The following is a 22014-nucleotide window of genomic DNA, read 5'->3' on the forward strand; positions in this document are numbered from 1 at the left end:
GACATCCAAAAGATAATTTGTTGTAATAATAATAGTTTGACTTCCATTTGATATAGAACAAATGCCACTGAGAGGGTAAGATTGGTACCAATTTAAAAGCGTCTGATATATCGGTTTTGCACATGGTTGTTCCCTTCCACAGGCTTTGAATTGTTTCGATGGCATCATCTATCTTCACATACGATAGGGAGCATTCTTCTTTGTTGATCAGAGAGTTAACACTTGCATGTTCACTATTATGTGGTGAAGATAAGTCAACTATTAACCAAGGTTTTTTTTAGAGTACTTTCCCGATTGGACCCACTCTATAGTTGGTAAATGGAGAAACCTTTCTCAAGTTCACTTTTCACAAGTTTATCTACACTTCCAGGTTGCTTTATTGCTGAGAATAAGTTTTTACATTCTAGTGTTTCTATTCTGGTGTTTGAAATCATAGTATCAAAGCCTAAACTGAATCCTTCGCACATATATTGGACAAAATTTTTATCCGGATGATTACAGAGTTCTGATTTTAAGTTATTCACATTTACAGGCGTTGATACTTGAGAAGAAGTTCTTTCCCAGTTCACTAATCACTTTATACTCGGTATGGATTAGGGCTGTATCGCTATATCGATATATCGATACGTATCGATATTCAAGAAAAATATCGTATCGATAAGTCACTTCCAATACGTATCGGTCAGACATTTTTTCTTGAAATTCTGTTTAAAAGATGGGAATTTCAATCACCAAAGATTATAGTTTACTTTTTTTAATTAAAACATTCAATAATTATAATTTAAATGATTTAGAAGCCTTTTCTAATGGACTTATTTTAGAAACCAATATATCGCATATCGCTTTAAAAAATATTGTATCGTATCGTATCGAAAATTTTGGCTAAATACAAAGCCCTAGTATGGATGCCATGGAACTTCTTTGGCTTCTCTTACACAGGAAGGCTCCGTGGTCGTTTTCATGACACACTGTACATATATGTGCTCAAACTGACAGTTCGTTTTCCTACATTTATTATCATTGAAATTGTTGCACACCTCTTTGTTGTTCACCATGGTGCGTGTTTGACCGTATTCGTTAGTTGTTTGGTTTTTGTTGGTTGGATAACTTCGCATGGACTGGCCGATAACCGGAATGGTGTTCTGTTGTACTTGAGGACAGAACGCTGAGAGGTGCATGCTTGATGGACAAGTGGAGCATTTGTTTGCAGTAGCATTACTCACAACCATCATGAGAAGGCCAATATCTTTCACCGACCTGTCAATTTTAACATTATCCCTGAGGGCAGTCGCAGCTCGTGATTAGAATTGGCAGAGGTAGTCGTAAAATTTTCCACCATAGACGTTGTGTATATAGATCTAGTATGATAGCTTCATATCTATCCAACTCAACCCGTCTCCCTGGAAATCGTTAGCACATAACTCTCTACCGAAAGCTGTAATAAATTCAGCGATAGAGAGTTGCTTATGTAGTCTGTGGAGACATAAACTGCATTTGCAGGAGTTATAATGGTGTGCTGGTACATAGGTACATGCAAGGGAATTTGACGATGGAAAACTTGAAATGGTTACGTTAATCATACGGTATTATTGGGGGTAGGGTTGCCTATGACGTCGTGCAGGGTATTGGCTTTTGAATGCATAACTTGATAAAAGAAAAGAGACTGCAAAGGAAGACGAGATAATATAAAAAATGATTATCATAAAAATAACCATCATTACTGAAGGGAGATTTCTATAGTAACATTATAGATTACTTAATAAGTAAACATTTGTGATTAATATATTTTATTACTACCACGATTCTTAATTATATTGAATCATAATGCTCCTATTCAAGAGTTTGAAATGCAGAGATGAATTGGATGACAAAAAAGATATTACATGTACCGAACTAAATCTAAACGCAATTTCTACACAATCAACATAAATAAAAAGTATTCGCTGTTCGAAATAAATTATGTACAATCTGAAATATGCATAATGATTATAGATAAATCCAAGAAAAATCACAGTGATTGGTGATAAATATGAAAAATAATTTTTAATAAACAAGGGACACAGAGAACGAGTAAAACATAGGCGCTTTCATTTCTTCTTCATGATGTTTTACAAAATACTATATATAGATCCAACACTTAGACGTCGAATAATGCATAAGCTTTGACTCTACATAATCAGCCATGATTTTGTGCGCGACGTGCACGCCTTTTCCTGACAAAAATATTTAATTGAAAAAAGGCGTATTCTACTTTTAAATATCCTTTATCACGAGTTCAAAGGGAAACATAGAATAAATCTAGACATGAATACTGCTTATAGATAAGAAGTTCATCGAAATATCTAAATCTTTTAAACTGAAATTTCATAACATTTTGAATGAATTATTTTCCATGTATTATGTCACTTATAAATATGACAGTATGTTACACAATATTTTTTAGTTTAATCTTTCATCCCTTTAATTACTATGTAATATTTCTTCGTACTTGAATAAACAATGATTTTCTGCGCTAATGATATCGGTGAAGAAACATAGGATTTTAATATATTTATTAACTGTTCATTGTATTTTTGTTTCCCGTCGGAAATCGTTCTTTCTAATGCTATAGAAATAAATAAAGCAATTACATTCAGTTTTATTTTTTATAAACAAAGGACATCTTCTTTTCATTTCTTTTTAGTACCGATAAGTATTATGTGCACATGAAAAATTATTTAAGAGCACATTTCTTTGTGAGTTTAATGTTTACAATAATTTTGAAATACACAATGTAAATTGCATTTCTCAATAGCCGTAGGAAAGAAAGATAACTGACAAAATTTGTTTGATTTTGTAAAGCGAAGTAAATCAAAGTTGTCTTCCTTTTGAAATACATCTCTGAAGATTGTTTTCCGGCCCTCTGTATCTTAAAGTGTTAACTGTATCTGTTCAACTAAATCCACGGCCACCCAAAATGACCCTAAGACATACATGTAAATGAGGGCCTATGGACAATGAATGTTTTGTTTGTATTCAGAATGTTGAGTGTTGTTATGAAACATGAAATCATACATGAATAGACCGTTTACAGATTTGCTTATCCTCCTACGTTGGTCCAAGGGGACTATAGTTCACAATTTTTATTCCCAAACATGCTAATTAACTACCAACACTGGTAAAGACATATTATACCGGTATTAATTATTTTATCAAAAAGCTGAAAAATATTAATTTTCAACTATGGACAGTCAAAAAATGCTCAACTGATCATGATTGACCCAGCTTACATAAAATAGTACTACAGGACATATCTAAAATGTATTCGTGTAAAGTAATACATGTATCCTAAAAAATGAAAATGCATTTTCATGAATTGCTCCTTTAAAAATGCGTTACATGTAAAAGTTACATGAAACATTAAAACAAAAACCCTAAAAGAAACGGTGCTTCTAATATGTTTTTGCATTTTGTACATTATGCACGTGACTGTTTTCATTTGTAATATAAAATTGCACTTGATTTCATATCATTTAATTACGCCAAACACTGCCTGCCAAGGCAATATCTTTATCTAATGAGTTTAATTCCTCTATCAACGTCCCCATACGAAGATAATTATCTGATTGTCAAGAGGTTTTTTTTTTATTTCAAGAATGTACTTGTATATTAAGGTCACCTGAAATACTCCTTCGCCCTGTTGCTACATCTGTTTTCGTCTCTCGTTGTTCGTAATCATTGGAGCATTTTCAGTTCTTTTTTCTGAAGTAACTGAACTATAAAACTTACGGCGTCTAGCATATAGGACGATAGCAGGGAAAATAAAAACTGTGAATTTCTTGAGCATAAACGTTTGGCTAAAACCAATAAAACTAAGGCAATTAAGATATGTTTCATTCTTTGATATCAAATTCAAATACATGTGGTCAAACCGCTGGTTTCTTTACTTAATTCACTTATCTAAATTCATGATTTGTAAATCAAGGGTTATGATGTCCATCCAGTATAGTGTCATGTTGAAATTTGGGGTGTTGATAATAATACCTGTAAAATATGACCAAGTCGTTGAAATAAAATATACGTCTTTTATTTTCGAAGTGTCCAGCAAAAGTGTTGCATAATATAACATGACATAATAAAACACAAGATTATAAACAATGAGTCTTTGCACAATTAAAAATAATGCAACAGATAATGAAAATTATTCAATGACCACATTATATAAACAACCTTATGATTTACATGTGCACCAATATTACACAATTAATAAACAAATACAAGGGAATTAATTTGAGTAATAACAATTAAGATGGGGAAAATTAACTTGAATGGTAGAGAACTTTAATTAGCCATGATGAGGTACACAAGTCATAAACATGGGGTCATATTGTATAATCTCAATTTACATATTTATTCACTTATTTTCATAATTTCATTTAACAGTTACTAACTTTCATTTAGATACAACTAGAAATTCATCTAGACTTTTACTTATGAAATCAAAACAAACAAAAAGGGTATGCAAATACCTAATAAAAACATACAGAACATCAATGCACATGCATTGACATAAAAAGGTATAAAAATATGGAAGTGCGCAATCATAATAAAAATCTGTATGAGTTGTAATCAAAATATGCAATGTTATAAACTTACATCTTCATCCCGTTAAAGTTAACAAAGTTATTGAATGAGTTTAACAAAGTTTTTCTTGTGCCGAGGCATTTTCACTTTGGGCGGAAGTGAACCCAAGTAAACAAAGGCGAAAGTAAATTTAGAACTGGTCATGTGACATCTAAACTTCCGGAAAAGTGCTGTATACATAATTTTATACAAATTATAATTTGGCGTTACCAAGAAATTTAGAGAAAAGAATTTTAGTTATAAAAATAGATATTTTCAATCGATATATGTTAACATTTGTATATCTCAATTCAATGAGCTACGTATATCTACGGCATACAATCGAAATTAGGTAAATGACTTAATCTAACAAGAACAAAGAAAATCAAAATACATAAAGTATTGGCCTATATCAAATTGCTACAAAAAATCTTCAATTTGAACACATTTACCCCGAGATCATGAAATATAAAACATATGTACAATGAAAGCGTAATAATAAAAGTAATATGAAATATTGCCTACCTGTAAAATATGACCAAGTCGTTGAAATAAAATATACCTCTTTTATTTTCGAAGTGTCCAGCAAAAGTGACGCGCTGGGCTTCGACTCAAAAAATCACTTGGTCAAGGTAAGGCACATACAGGGTAAAATGTAAACATATCAAAGGCGAACACAATTATTTACCTGTCGGGGGCCTCGCACCCGAAAGATAGAAAAATACCTATCTTAACAAAGAACCTTAATCCGATGGATTGACACTAATTGAGTGAAGTAGACTTCAAAAGATATTCTTAATCAAATTGCGTGGCTTTGCGTAAATGTTATTTGTCAGTAAATAAATCAGAATTTCACATCGCCAGAAAATGTGTGAATATGTACAAAACTTCTTAACTTTAAGCTAGACAAAGTGTTATTTGTATTTCTAAGATAAAAGAATGCTGAAAATGACACATGTTCTTCAAAATCTTGAATGAAATTAATCATCTTATGAAATAAAATGTATGAATTAATTTATAAAAGTCAAAACTCAATTTATTATAAAATATATCAGAGGGTCAATTTGACCTGATGATAATAGCCCCTTTCTCTATAACGTATATTCTCCTTAGCCGCTATCTTGTAGGGTTAAGTAGTGAATTAACCTCTGAGCAACCAATTTAAAACACGCATGCAAGAAGTATTAGAATGCAGTCTGTCTTCAAATTATGAATTGATAGTGGCTTTAGCAAATGTGAATTTATAAGAAAAATAGTGCTATCTTTACTTCAGTGTCCAGTATAAGGAATGGAACTTGGTTGAATAACGAAGGGATTTGGAGTGTTGACCTACGATAAGACGAAAAATGGTGAATAACTCTTGCTTGAATCACCTCAATGGAAAATACTCTTTGATATATATGGGAATAATTCTTTTTCTAAAAAAGTTCATCTCTGATTATGAGTGATTAGAAAGTGCATGCAAGGTTACGATGACATTGAATGTATTTTACAAAAATTGTGAGATTTATATGGTCCCTGAGAAGGGTTTTGGATCTAGAAGGGGGTGCTTAGACCGTGAAATTAATTTTCTTTTTAGATACTACTACTCTATACTGTAAAGCCGAAGATAAGGTATATACACTTTTCATGTTTTTACCGAAAAAAAAAAAACTGAATTTTGACTGAAAGCTCGTGTCGATATTGTAGTGAAAAAAATTATTGTTAACTGACAATGCGCCGTCAATATGTAAATAAATGTTGAGTTGAAAGGAACAACAAGTGTTTTGTTCTTTTCAGACAAAATATTTGAACAAATTATGTTTCATATGAATGCAAAAATAGGCCTGCTAATAACTGGGAGCAATTGATAGATCTATGCAAGGGAAGACCTGGCCCCAGAATCATGAGGCATCTTAAACCTAAGTCAAAATCTTCATGCTGTACTTAAATGTTGTGGAAGTCAAACAGATCAAAATTAAAACTTAATAGGGTTATTGAACTTATATTGGTGAGCATTGGCACGAGTTGGCTGAACAAATGCACGAGCTTACGAGTTCATTCGTACAGCTAACAATATTCACCAATATAAGTTCAATAAATCCTTTATTATATAGCTTAAACATTTCCCATCGATTTATATAAATAATCTCAACTAAATAACTTAACTAATTAGATGCAGTAGTTGCCCTGCAAAGCCTCTTTCTCTATTAAGATATTAACGGTACTAAAATAAGAATTTTAAGTATCGGTATTGAAATTAACGGCTGTCCTGCAAGTGTTCAATATCGCAATATTTCAATGACCCTACCTAGCGTTATGATCTGCTTATTCGGGTTTTATTCAGGCTAAGACGTTATAAAATATTAATTAATGATTTTAATCTGCGTGAAAAATAAACACTTCTTACCTGACATATGGAACCCGCAATGTACTTTTTTGTCAGAATTTTTATTAAGTTTCGGAATTCAATATAGATATGGTAATTCAAATTCATTTTGATTGTTGGGAAAATTACAAATATTCAAAACTGACATATGACTTTCAAAAATTCCCCTTCTTAATAGGGGAGCTATGTGATTTAATTGGATTGACACTTGTATACAAATAAATGCCAGTTCATCTACAATACATTTTACATAATGAGCCTTAGAAACAAAGACAAGGTTGTTACCTTCTTTGACAGCAGGGAAAAATACGTACTGAACGTACAGTGTAATCTTTTCTTCATTCCTGAATTATTGAACACAGAAGCATAGATGGTTTTCATTTTGCAACTCGATTGCTAAATGCGAGATTGTAACATACAACTGATACATTTAATCCATTCTGACAATGTGTCAACGTCTTCTTTCTTATGTCTGTCCCATCGTATGGCGTTACATTCTTCAGAGTTCATAATAATTATGAAATCATGATGCTATTTAAAGAATCTTGGATTCCTAAAACTACACCCTTTTGTAATTTGTAATCTAAGATCCCCATTATTAACCATATATACGTCAGTAATAAATCAGGAACACGAGGAAGGATTATGTTTCAGATATACGTTATCAAGGCAATGAAAAGTTTTCTTGTAATTAAAAAAGCGATCGTCGTTATATGTATTTGTAGAAAATACAATGTGGAGTCTTCAGCTTGAAATGCTGGGAGAAATGACTGGCCAAAAGAAATTCAAATATTCTATTTTTCAAGTAGAATACATGAAAGGAGAATAAAATCCTGCAGAATTAAAGCAGTATTACTCGATTAATTTCTTTCTTGATAATCTAAAATTTCTACGTCAATATTTCAGAAAAACACTAATACTACCAGTGCCATAGTGCTGCCCTTGCCAAAGAGAAATAATTGTCCTGTTATTTTTTCCCATCTGATTTTAACTAGATTTACTTTAACCCCCTTCCCTGCAGTCAGGCATTTTAACGCATATACAATTTCCTATTTCTAACACAAAATCACACATATACCGTTTCTCCGCAATCACACATTTGCACGCACTTTAAAATGTTCATTTAATTTTTAATTTAATGCCAATTTCCTTCTACTTTGCTAAAATCTCTTCGAAGAAAAAAAGTTATTTTCTTATTAAAATATTACCCCATTATAATATTTACGCTAAATTTTACAGAAAAATTGTACAGCGCTATAAAGGTCTGCGGGGAAATGGTATCGTCATATTTCTGTGACGTGAACATTACTTGTAAGTGTACGTTGATGGAGAGGTACGGAGCAAGACAAAAAATTTAAAGCAAAAGCATGCGGAATCCAAAATTTAACTCATTTATTTTCTATAATTCGCAACATTTTTCGACAATTTTCTCAAATATATCTTTAAATTGTTCTATTAGTATGTATTTAGATTTCTGACGTGATATTTGAAGTATTAAAAGAAATATAGTGATTTTTCTCTGATGCCTTTCCCGTGAAAACGACTGTGAAAATGACGTCTCCTGAATTGACAGCGCACCACACTTTTGTTAAATTATGTATAATACTCGAGATATCGCCAACATAGATCCAAAATATGCATAATAAAACATGTAGTAAACTAGGGTATTCGTGACATTCGTCCACAAATAACAATTTGATATTTTAGACTGTTAGACCTCAGTAAAAAGGCTATACGTGAGAACGGGAAGAAGATTTTCGACGAAAACTTTATCCGGACTGTAAAGAACAGGATTGAGAGTCACTAATATTAAAATATATCTCATAAATACCTGAAGTTTTTGGTTTTATAACAAAAATGAATATTCTTTACTTGTTCAATCGATTTATAAGCTTGACAAGAAATCGTGTTTGGATGTTGAGTAGATAAGGTAAATCAAACTGCACAGGTACTCTTGGGAATATTTTGAGAAAATGAGAGATCAATCACATACTTTTTATAATGCCTGTGACGTCGAAGATTTTGTTGCTCCGTGACTTAATGATATGTCCTGAAAAATCACTCAAAATTGATACCAATTTACAACATTTTTATGTGAAATTTTGAAGACCATATAAGTAAAGATTCTTTTATATTATGTGTGACATTTTTCCCGATTATGTTGTCAAATATTTTTTCTGTGCAACAAGTCCGCGTTATTTTTGAACGGCCCTCGTATAACAGTTCAGTAAGTTGTAAAGAGATAACGGGACATGGGCACAGTTTCAGCTAAATATTTCATTTTTTCATTTTTTTTTTTATATTTACAAATATTCAACTAAGGTATTTCTAATGATCATCAAACATATAAATTTCAGTCGTCAAGATTCGTGATATTATGTTGAGATTAAATAATGATTAAACCTGCGTATTATGAAAATCTGCAGAATATATTTCTATCAGAATGTGAATAGTAAATATAATTGATTATGGCGTCCATATTACGCTGGTCTTGACTATCTGTATGTGACGCAGTTAAAAAATTCAATGACGTCACTTACATGTATTGTCATTTGTCTAAGTATATTTGGAATTCAACCATCACTTGTCTGTATATTTCAAGATCCAACTGGCCATTAGTTTGATATTTAAATATCCAACTGTCTATCGGTAGGATATTTAAAAAGCAAACTGCGTATACAAACACAATTAAGCAATGAACAAATAAATTTAAAATAATACATTTCCAATGAACATAAAAAAATCGAACTGGTCACACTATTAGAATTTCTGTCCAATGCACATGGAATTAATCGCTTTTTTTTTTACAATATTAGAATCGTGTTGTTAAAAATGTACTTCCAATTCTCACAAAAATTACATTTTCTCAGAATTTGGCACACAATTAGACTCAAGTCGCTAAATAAAATTTATGCAATACTTATTCCATGGTATCTTAACAGAATGTTTTCGGTCGAAAATTTTGAAAACATCATTTTAGGACATTCTTATTGATACTTTTTCACCTAGAAACTTAAACCACATCACATCCTGTTGCAAAATATTATTTCCGGGGTTTATCTCTGTTCTCATACTTTCCCAGCTGTCTTTCCCAAAAATTAATAAATTGACAGCCCACTTATTTTTGTTACATTTTCTTTTAATTTTCTGATTGCAGATCATGATATGAAATATTTTTAAAGCAGGTTCCGCATATCACCGACAATCTTTTCACATGTTTTAGCACTTCCAGAGTTATTGTCTGAATGGAACTCTATAAGATTTCAACACTTTTCCTCAACAAATGTTCATCTCATATGTAAATGTAATGATAAATTTCTTAACTTTTATCAAAATGTTTAGTTTTTCTTCAGCTTTTTTGCTCACAATTAATTATATTAATTTCTTAACCCCTTTAGATTTACTTCGGATTTAAACTATTTTTCATCTGATTTCATAGCTGCTCAGGACAATATTATGGAATGGTTAAATGACATTTGCACCATGCAGTTTCATACCCACTAGTGAATGAATAAAAGGGGTGCTCGATTAGGCTATTGCAATGTGTCACTGTTGGATATCTAAAGGACAAGTGCACTTAAGCACTGCTTAATGGACACTTTTTATGTCTTTTTATTTAATTTTACTTTAGAAAAATATAACCAAATCGTTCTTTTTCGGTAATAGCTAGATACTAATGGATATTTCTAATTAAAAAGCACGTTAAGCATCACGTAAATCAGCATAGATTTGAAACAATTGAATATTTTTAAATGTCTTTGGATACCCTAAATCCGGAAAAGTCGTACCGAACCTTCCTTGACTCTCGTTTATGTTAATCAAGAGGAATAGGTATTTAAACAGGTCGATCGCGAGACCACTAGATTTTCTGACGTCAGAATAAATTTGCATGTAAATTAGCTAATATATTTACTTTACCTACTGCTGAATGAGCCGCAATGCATTGTGGGCTACTACAAGTACCTAGCTGTGTTGAAAATTAAAGGCAACTTGAATTGTCCCTTGGAAACTTTATTTTCAATTCTTTTTTAAAATTTTTGAAAGAAATATTTGAAATGATGTATAATCTTTCATTTTTATGCTCACATTTACAAAATTTGCTTTATGAAGCCTTTTATAAACTTATAATACATCAGCCTAGTATACCATTGCTCAAAGAGACGTATAAGTGCTATCGTGTCGATAAAACATTGAGTTTTTTTTCACGTGATATACGTGTACATAGCTTTCGCAGGTAGTATATAGGTCCTTGTTTTTAAACAACAGGAGAAAGTGTGCAATTATTATTTAACCCCTGGCCTCAATATTATCAGAAAGTGTTTTATGTACATGTATATGCAAAAGTCAAAGCGTTTGTACGATATTCGAAGCAACTGTTAATCATCTAAAACAACTCCAATATTAAATGTGAGCATGAAGCAGTGTCTTCAGAATATAATCTTTCAATTTCGGTCTAATAAGGTTATAAAGAAGCTCTACAGTTTTTCCGGTGACGAGTTAAATTTTGTGCAGTAAACCGACGAAAACCACATGTAGCCATTGAATCGTAAACACGTGGTAGACTGTTATGCTTTGGGAATCTTTCACTTGATTGGAGAACGGGCGTGACGAAGACATCGTCACGTGTTGAAAATTGCCTTCCATATAAGGTAGTGGTCGCGACTTGTTAAATCGACACTTGAACAATCTGATGGTGGATAATAGTGGGGGGGGGGGTGTTTGCAGAATGTTACGTATTGTTCTAAATCTATTAATTAAAAAATTGGATGAAGTTGTGTGATCCTGTACCAGTAGATATGATGAAAAAGTAAGAAATTGCTACTCTCGCATTAAAAAATACAATAATAGTTTCATTGAATTTTTAATTAAAAAGTAGTGTTTAAGTGGTTTTCAATACATGTTTCATTGTCTTGCGCGAATGTTAAATATTTCAGACACTTTTATGGATGACGATAATACCTACCTGTGTTCATACGAATATTTCTAAGCGGCACGACTTTGACGAAATGAAACAAAACCTGCCGATGTTTTACAGTGAGCACCTAGGAGGAATGTTTACCTGGGTAGAATTCACGTGACCATAAGTATCTTAAATAATTTATTTCACACTTGAGTTCAACCTGTGTCATACAGGTAAATAGATCTCATTTGCTATAGTAAATACATTGTACTTTTTGTACATTTTCAATATTTTAAGTACAAGCCTAATCGTGTACAAATTTCACACAAGTTTTATAGATGTATTATGCGTCTTTTGTCATTCGCACAAATTTGTACAAAGTTAGGCTCATAGTTAACAAAAGCTTTGAATTGAATGACCGTTTTCGATTTACTATACAAAATCACAAATGTCGGCTGATCCCTGCAACATTCTTTGGTTTTGTTCTTTGTATATTCATGGATTTCAGCGGTAATTATGTTGAATCGTACGGTTTAGATATCAAATAATGATTTGAAATGAAAAAGTTTGTTTTTTCACATTTTACCGGGGCCCATAAGTGCACTCGTTGTTTGCCTGATCCCATTGTTGAACAGCAAAGTTGGATATATGAATGGGTAATTTTTTTTTGGAGGGGGGGGGGTCCAAAGCGGGGGTAAATTTAAAGTAAGATATTTAATGTTTTCTCTAAACTATTCGACACCATCTCTTTATTTATTCATTACATAAACCCTTGGAAGCGATATATTTTACTTGCATCTAATCTTTTCTTTTTTGCATGTTTTGTTGGGATTTACTAGTGCATTTGTCCCATGCGGCTGTAAAAGGTCGACATTTTCTTTTACAAATGAGAATAAAAATATACAATTTCATGAATCTGTTAAAATTGAAATAACTTTTCCCGTTTTGTGTTTTGTTAAAATCTTACATTATTCTAGTCTAACATTTGGGAAAGCAAAAAATCTTACTTTTTTTAAAAAATACATGTATTTGCATTAATGATGAAACGCGATTTCTTCACTTATTTAGATAAGCACAATAAATTTTTGCATCAATGTGTAAAAATAGAACTCAATGTACTTCATTCTATACTTCCGTTGTTTCCTTCCTATCTATATGAACTTGTGAGGAGATAATCCATTTTTACGAAAGTTTTACTTTCATATCTGACTATTTATAATACTATTTATATATAAATATACTATTTATAAATAACAATGAAAAGAATTTCAAGTCTTTGTACTTGAATATATACTTGAATATATATGTACAGATATATAGAAGGGAATATTTGAATATATACGGATGTATATTCCCAACGAGATACTTCCTAGACTCTGCTCATTTTTAATGAGCGAACTAAACAAAAATGAAACATATACTGTATTTTCTTTCTGTTCCAGTTTGTTAAATTCATACGAGTTGTGTACATATATGTATACGAGAGAGCTGTTGAGACTGAACATACAAACATTCTATCTTTTTTTATAATAAATACTCAAAACCTTCCACTTATATTTTCATGCATGTTAGTGTTGGAAAAGAAGAACATAACCAGGGCAAGGTACTGCTGAGAAGTAGATTCTCCTGTTAAGCGGTCAACGCCGTGTGTATTCTGACATGAAATTAAAAAACCCGACAATTCTGTTGAAAAAAAAACTGAAAACCTAACATTTTGTACATACATGTAAAAACGTAAGTCAACATTCGATTTATTGTAAGATTATGTACACATTAGAACTCTGAAGTAAAAGCAGATGCTTGATTTCCGATTGACAAAATCTATGTGGTTTTTGGAGGCAAAGTTTTTCAACAATCTATTGGTATTCCCATGGGTACCAATTGCACCACGTTTTAGCAGACCCATTTTTGGATTCATATGAAGCAGAATTTGTCCTAAATCTTAAAAGTGTAAAGAAGAAAACATTTATTGTGACTTCTATGATGATCAATTTTCTTTAACTTGACAATCATCGACTTCACTTACAAATACAGCTACATGTATATACCTTTATCATCTACCAAGGAAATTTATATCTCTCAGTTGATTCGAAAAGTATGCTCTACGTATGTACATTTTTTTAATGAAGTACCGGTATTATTGACAAGCAAGTTGATGAAACAGGAATATCAGCAGTCTTGTTTGAAGTCATTATTAGTGAGTTATGAGGTAAGAATTTTCCCTGCTCCAATTTTTTTATTGTCTATACTATTGTAGACTTTTGATCATGAATACTGTCGTTATCTCCATATATTTCATTAAATGAATTGTCCTCTACAAAAATTTGAATTTTTCAATTAAAATTTGTCATATACAAATTTTAATTGAAAATTTCAAATTTTTGTAGAGGACAGAATGTAATGAAGGAAATATAATTATGTCGCCCCGAACGAAGTCGGGCGACATAATGCAATTGTACATATACGCATGTTTTTATTCTCCAGGATGTTTCTCGGAGATGTTTGGGACAATTTTTCTGAAACTTTCCTCAAAGGACGATCACTGGTTGTTGTTTTGTTGAGTGGTCATTCGGTTTCAAAATGGCTGCCGTTGCCATGGAAACCAGCAAAAAACGAGAAATTTTGACAGGGAGTGTTCTCTCTGGTCCCTTGAACATCCTTTTTTTTTTTTATATAAAAGTGATTAGTATTTGTAGTTGTGCGATTCGCATTTAAAATTTTCAAATAATTGATTATAACCCGGGGAAAGCGAAAATTCTTTAACTTTGATTTCTGAATTAAAGTACTGAAAGGATCTACTGATACGGATTGATGGTTGTCCAAGCTTAGCTAATGGATATTGTTTTGGTGTTACATTGTACAAAAGATGAAAGTCTTGTCCAGTTCGGGGCGACATACATGTACGCTATAATGCTTGCAATAGCAGACTTTCTAATTTTTTTTTTAAATTCTTATTGTAAGCAAGCAGCAAGCAGATTAAGTTTTCATAATTCTGTCCTCTACAAAAATTTGAATTTTTCAATTAAAATTTGTTTAATAAGACTCGTAGCTGGAAAAGAACGCAAATCGTGGCTGACAGAATCTTTGGGCCGGATCGTCAGGAAAGCTGACGGAATCTTTGGGCATGCCGGATCGTCAGGGAACTCCAAGAGAAGTTCTTCAAGCGAGCAATAAGCCGTTCAAGTTTTCTAGTGGGGTCTTATTCTAGCACGGCCCGAGTGTCGATCGGGTTGGTGTAATCATTAAAGATGTGCTAATGTAGTAGCTTTAGATGGTCAGCTTGACAATTCCAAGCGAGTCAATTCCATTCAACCTGGTTCTCACAAGGTATAGTATTCCAACATTGCTAAGAAACAACCCGATCGACACTCGGGCCGTGCTAGAATAAGTCCCCACTAGAAAACATGAACGGCTTATTGCTCGCTTGTACAAATATTAGTTTCTGCTTATAGTGCGACAGATCTAGATAAGAAGTGAAAAATTAAATCTCAATTATATCCAAATTTTATTTGATATTTCATCTTATACTAAAGTATACTAAATGCAACATCTCTACAATTGACAAAAAACCAACGAAAAACTGAAAATATTTGCCTATGAAAAATCATACACTAACGTTAATTGGGAAGTGCAGCTTCTAGTTCATCCCAGACTCTAACTCTAGTTCCATTCTCAAGGTTATATGGAAGCTTATTAGTGCAACGCAATATTTTTTAAAGTTGGAAATTCCAACTTTAATCTTTGTAATTCTAACTTGAAAGTTGTTTGTTGGAAATTCCAACTTTAATCTTGATAATTCCAACTCCCTACATGACAGGATTTCAACCTCGGACGTTTGAGAAAAAGAGACCATATCAATTTTGTATATGGATCATAATATTTTCAGTTTGTGGCACCGTCAACAACCAACTACCAATAGTATATGTCTGCAACTTATTGTATTATTGGTGGCGGAGGGGGTGGGGTCGACACGCCCCCATGCACCCCCCTACGGTCATGCAAAATAAAATTATTCCTTCTAAAATCATCATTTAATAATAAAATTGTATCTTTCCATTTTAATTACATGTATAAAATGTAACACGATTTAAGCTACAAAGTATCTCAGACAATATAATACATAAAGCCGAAAAAAAGTTAAAAAAGCTAATATTAAAGTTGGGATTTCTAAGCTGGAATTACCAAGCTTAAAGTGGAGTTACTAAGCTTAAAGTTGGAATTTCCGACTTTAAAGTTGGATCCGGAATTACCGATTTTAAAGTTAGAATTACCAAGATTAAAGTTGGAATTACCAAGATTAAAGTTGGAATTATCAACTTTAAAGTTGGAATAATTATCAAGATTAAAGTTGAAATTCCCAATTGGAATGATCAACTTTAAAAAAAAAATGCATGGCACTAATACGCTTCCGTAAGGTTATGCTCCAAAACGATGGATTTTTAGGTCGAGGCAGGCTAAGGACATATAAGTTTGTGACAGGGATTTCAAAAACCTTGTTTGAAGTCAGCATTACTTACATGTTATGGTCGCTTTATTGATCTTTTCATTTCGACCGATGTGTTTCATGTCAATTTTTAGGCTTTTAATTATGTTAATTTTTATACTGAATTTGACTAGATGGGATGTTCTGAGTACCCGATCAATATAATATTATACAGGACTCACTTTCTAGTCACAAGATTTCCAGGATTTTTGTTTTATGCCCTAGTTTTGTAGTTATTTATGGATGTGGATTTTAGAAAATATTGTCAAAAATAAAATTTTCATGCTTGAAGATAACTGAAATCGTGCAATGATTAAAATGTACATTATACATGGGATGATAGGTCTATTTCTATTATTCTTGAAAAGGAAATCAATTATGTAATGTAATCAATTAGAAACCAAAATTAAAATATAGAGACAATGATAAATCCCGTGAATCAACTTCCCAGTTCAAAAAATGTTAAAATTCTAAGGTGGGGTCAATATTCAACAGGGTCTATTTACAACTTGTTAAGCCATCTGGGATAGGAGAAAAAATATCAAGCTGTTGAACATGACCCCGGGTATAAATTCAACGACTTTTGGTCTCAATTATCAAGGGAGAAAAAAACACCCCTGGTTCAATATTTAAGGTTGAAAAATGAACCCCGGGACAATTTTCACCTGGGGTCAATATTCAACGTTACAACGGCACAAGTTTTTTTGCGCACTTTTTGGGAGGATTTCTCTACTTTCTAACATTTTAAAATCATCTACCGCCATAATTTTAGACACGATTAAAACATATATATATATATATATATATATATATATATATATATATATATATATATATATATATATATATATATATATATATATATATATATATATATATATATATATATATAAATAAGAATTTGCTGCAATCTCTAAGAGAATTCAAATCAATATAGTTTACAACTCCGAAATCACCGGTAGGGGACTACTAATACTAGTATAAGCAATTTCAAAGAATTTTGGTCCCACGGTGTCTGTGTCTTAGTGGATTGGATATTATATATGACTTATTGGTCAAATATGAACGCCCTAATACAAATGTATATCATTCAAAAGTAATCTCCAGTTTTTTTGTTTTTTGTTTTCTTTTGTTTTTTTATTGAAAATTACATCAAAGATGAAGATGAATGTCAAGGTGAAAAAAATCATGAATGCTCGGAAATACATGTATCTAGATTACCATGGGCGGATACAGGATTTGTGATTAGGAGGGCGGATAACTTCGTTCAGGCAGAGCGTATGGGGTCCGCCTTAAGGCCCCCAGTTGAGGCCCAGGCGGCGATGCCCCCGGGAATTCTCATGATGAGACTCTCATTTGTTTACATTTGTGAACATAATATGTTATAGAAAAATATAGTAACATACAAGATTCTAGCTGAAATTATTCAAAGAATGGATTTACTCAATCTTTACATTTAAGGTTAATCAGTGTTTGATTCACTTAATTTTCAAAGTACGTATCGTTATTTTCTTGTTGTAATTTACATATTGAAGCAAAAAAAATCCGTACATTGTTGACCTAATATACTAGATGAAAACTTGGTTTTTAGGTCACCTGAGTAAACTCAGGTGACCTGTTGCTATCTGTTTTCGTCCGTCGTCGTGCGTCGTTCGTCGTGCGTTAACATTTGAACATTTTCAGCTTCTTCTCTGTAACCACTGAACCAATTTCAACCAAATTTGGCACAAAGCATCTATGGGTGAAGGGGAACAAAAATTGTGAATTTCATGATCCCTGCCCCCCTGGGGCCTGAGGGGTGGTGCCAAAACCACTAAAATTAATGCAATCTTTAAAAATCTTCTTCTTTACTCCTGGACATCAAGCAGTCAAACTGTTTGCATGATTGTAATCAGCAATAAGTCCTCTACCAAAATTGTGAAATTCATGGCCCTGGGGTCAGGGTTCTAGTGCTAGGGCGGGGCTAAATAAGTAGGTAGTGAAAATGCATTATTTCTTTGAAAATCTTCTTCTCTGCTCCTGGGTATTAAATAAACCAACTAAGTACATAGTCATGATGAGCAAGAGTGCCTCTACCAAAATTGTGAATTTTATGGCCCCAGGGTCAGGGGTTCTTGTTTTAGGGTGGGGCTCTAAATAAATGATTATATAGTGAAATGCATGAATTCTTTGAACATCTTATCCTTTGCTCCTGGTTAATATGCTAATGATCTAATTACATATTTAAGGCCAGGATTTATTTTATTTTCAGTTTTACAAACCCTCCGCTCAAGGTTTTGAATTTTCAGAAAAAAAAATTCTTTCCGATGTCAAATTTGAGTCGGGACCGAGATTTCAAATTTACGAACTCGCACTTCCGGTTTTACAAACGGCGGGTAAATAAAGCTAGATATGAGAAGATTGGTTTAGTATAAAATTCATCGATAAGAGTGCCATTCAAAACGTTTCACCCGTTCAAAGGACAAATAAAATGCTGACGACTTTGTTGCACAATGACATGCTGGTGAGATAATTCTTTATTCGTTTCAAAGGTAACTGTAAATTATTTTCCTCCCCCAGGTTTTAAACTGCCCGTGGTAACTATTGCATATTGCCAGGGTCATTGTTTAGGTCTCTATTATAGCTTATTCTTCAGAAAAGAGTTGCTTATGCATCAGATGTAATGAATAAAACTAAGGGAGAAATGAAGTCCATTTGAGGAAGAAATAAACAATAACCTTAAGAAATAAAAAAAAATTCAACTATTAAAAGGCAAGAATATACAAATATATACAGGCATGTAGTATCATTTGTATCAACCAGAAAAATTATTTTACACTTAAATTGAAAAAATGTTGACCCTACTCCCCAATACTCCCCTGTCTGTTTTATGATAGGAATTATAATTTTAGGCATCAAGTAAATTTTAGAACAATGTTTACACATTCACCTAACACATATTAAATAATGAAGATATATTGAAAGACTTTTAAAGAATAGATTTTTTAAAATATATTTTGATCAACATCACAAAATTTATATAACTGGCCCAAACTGGCAGATGATGAAATAAGCAATTAAATGTTCTACTTTCCTATTTGTAAGCATTATGTGTCCAGTGGTAGGGAGCCTATTAGGATAGCATAAAAAAGAATGTACAAATGTTAATAATTGATTTATCAAAAAAAAAAATTTTTATTTCCTTCTCCTTCGGGACTTTTTATTCTCATGTTCATAACTAAACCTAAACATAAAAAAAAATGCTGGCCTTATAACGAAGAAAGGGGCCTCTTTCAAAATAGATAATTTCAGGGCTGCTGGGTCAAGGGTACCAAGGGGGGAACTTTGACTTAAAATAAGATAATGCTTTGAAATCTGCCCTTTGATAAGCAATGGTGCTTCTTTCAAAATTTGTGAATTTCATGGCTTTTGGATTAAAACACGAACCAAATACAATCGCTGGAAAGTTGTTACATGATACTCAGGTGACCTATAAGGCCCGTGGGCCTCTTGTTTACATATTAGGGTCTACTGCACTGCAAAATTTTATTTATTTATCTCAAAATACACACGCATTTAAAGATATAAAACGTCAAAAATATTATTTTAAAAATGCCATAAAATATATGTTTTAAACTAAATAAAGGAAGGCAGGTGTAACGAACTGCTATATACTCCAGTGTTGACATAAAGGGAAAAAATTAATATGCTTGTTAAAATGAGTATGACTATTTATTAGTCTTGTTGAGGTTTACGAAGAGTGATCAAACTCATTTTAATAAGTATAAATTCATAAATTGTACTGTCTAACAAGCTTAAGAAAAAAAACTCTCAACATATTATTTACAGAAAGTCGCTTTAGGTTATTATGATGAAATAGGTTTTAACGTACAAGTAAAAAGAAAAGAACAGCCTGTTGACATATGTCAATTAGTCTGAATACAGTTTCAAGTCTGTTGGCATCTAGAGCCATATTTTGGAAACGGACAGGTCTTGTTGCAGTTAAGTCCAAAATAAACATCTCTGCATGCTGCTTAAAGACAAATTAAAATTAGATGAGTTTGTGTAACACTGTAGCCCCCATATTGCAGCTTATAGAGAGGGTTTAATTTTCTAAATGAAAGTTTAATTCTCAATGTCAAGGTCAAAATTGTCGGTTACCAGAAAAAAATATTTTTAAAAGATGTACATGTATATATCTGTGAAAAATGAAAGCCTTAGTTCATGTAGATCTTACCGTTCAATGATTATGACCAAGGATAAAGTTTTTTTTAAAAAAGGGTCAATTCAACGGTTAATCTAGGTCACAATAAATACGCATTTGAAGTATGAAAGTCCTTATACAAACTGTTATGGTTAAGATTAAAGTGTGGTATTGTTTTCTGCAAAAGTGGATCAGACGATATGGTCAAGGTGAAGATGACAAATTTGGTAGAACTAAAAGAAATGTCTTGTCAAAAGAAATTCACACGTGAAATAGGAAAGCCATAGCCCCAGTTACTCAAAGGTTATACACAAGACAGACAGACGGACAAGGCAAACACTATATACTGTGAATCTTTGATTATGGAGGCTTAAAAATGCACGTAATGACGAATTCAACGACCTTAAGAAAAAATGATAAAAAAAGTCAGAAAAAATCCTTTATAATTTCAGTAAATAACTTACGCGAACAAATTTGTGATGTTTCGTTCCATACTGATCCCGAGCAACAACCGTGATTTCTTTAAATCAAAATGGTGATGTAAAGCAAAAGTTCTAACAGAAATCGTTTTTAATTCTGTTTTGAATTCACACCTCTTGAATATTACTCATACATTGGTTCAGTAACCGTTTTTATCTAAAACCTCGTATTGGGAAGTTATACCGTACTGAATTCATATGATTAACAATAAAAAATGTTTGAACCATCAGTAGACATATAAAAAACTTAAAAATCTACAAATTACATACCCATCACAACCCTGAAGATTTGCACAAGGAATAAAGATAAGTATTGTTGCAAAATGTTGCAGTGCTATAGACCAAAACATGTTGAAAAGCATGGTTTCATGGAAAGTCTACATCCAACATCATTACGTCAAGGATGTATGGAAGTTTCACTTACAACGGTATTTGAATAACTACAGGGAAATAATGATACGTACTCTGATTTACCTCGATAGTAAAATTGTGTAAATCCATACAGTTATTATGTTTAAAATCAGTTAGAGATATGCACATTTATATAATTTGCTATAGTTTATTATGTTTACAGATGTAAAAAAAAAATGATATATACACGAGACAAAATTGCTCAAGCACCACATAATGTTCTTTTTTGTGAATTGAACATTTACCTTATCGTTAGAATGTATATGATAGGCTATCAATACAGCTGAAGTGACAAATAGCTTGGTGCAATGGTAAGATCCTTGACAGACCTTCTTGCCCAAAAAACAATTTAACGGCGTGTAATGAGCATTGTTTTTGCCCAGATGTGAATTTGGTGACCTCCGATGGTGGTCCCCAGAAGGTGACCCAGAAGCAGTCTCCGGAAGCAGCTGTTGCAGAAAAAATACATAACTCGCGGGTTATGTATATTTTTCTGCAATAACTGCGACCGTTAATTCCAGTAATATTAAACAAAGAAAGACATTTAATTGTTTGATTGGCCCCATGAGAAAAGGTCATTATGGCAAT

The 22014-nt window shown here is 32.3% G+C and overlaps 1 protein-coding gene across 2 annotated transcripts in view; it reads right to left on the reverse strand.

The window, feature by feature from the left end:
* Positions 1–21425, reverse strand: part of LOC134250843 (uncharacterized) — a 28255-nt gene extending 6830 nt beyond the window's left edge. The window contains exons 1-2 of one of the 2 annotated variants that reach the window (XM_062733183.1): positions 21286–21425; positions 21001–21056 (exon numbers count right to left, since the gene is read on the reverse strand). In XM_062733183.1, coding sequence (XP_062589167.1) covers positions 21001–21056; positions 21286–21377 — 148 coding nt within the window. In that variant the 5' untranslated portion in view covers positions 21378–21425. The remainder of the gene's footprint in view (positions 1–21000; positions 21057–21285) is intronic. The other variant, XM_062733181.1, reaches the window with a different exon arrangement.
* Between the last annotated feature and the right edge of the window lie 589 nt (positions 21426–22014).

Source organism: Saccostrea cucullata, unplaced genomic scaffold (genome assembly GCF_032062105.1).
Source record: "Saccostrea cucullata isolate Sc308-1 unplaced genomic scaffold, CSIRO_AGI_Scuc_v1 ctg6050, whole genome shotgun sequence".
Lineage (NCBI taxonomy): Eukaryota > Metazoa > Mollusca > Bivalvia > Ostreida > Ostreidae > Saccostrea > Saccostrea cuccullata.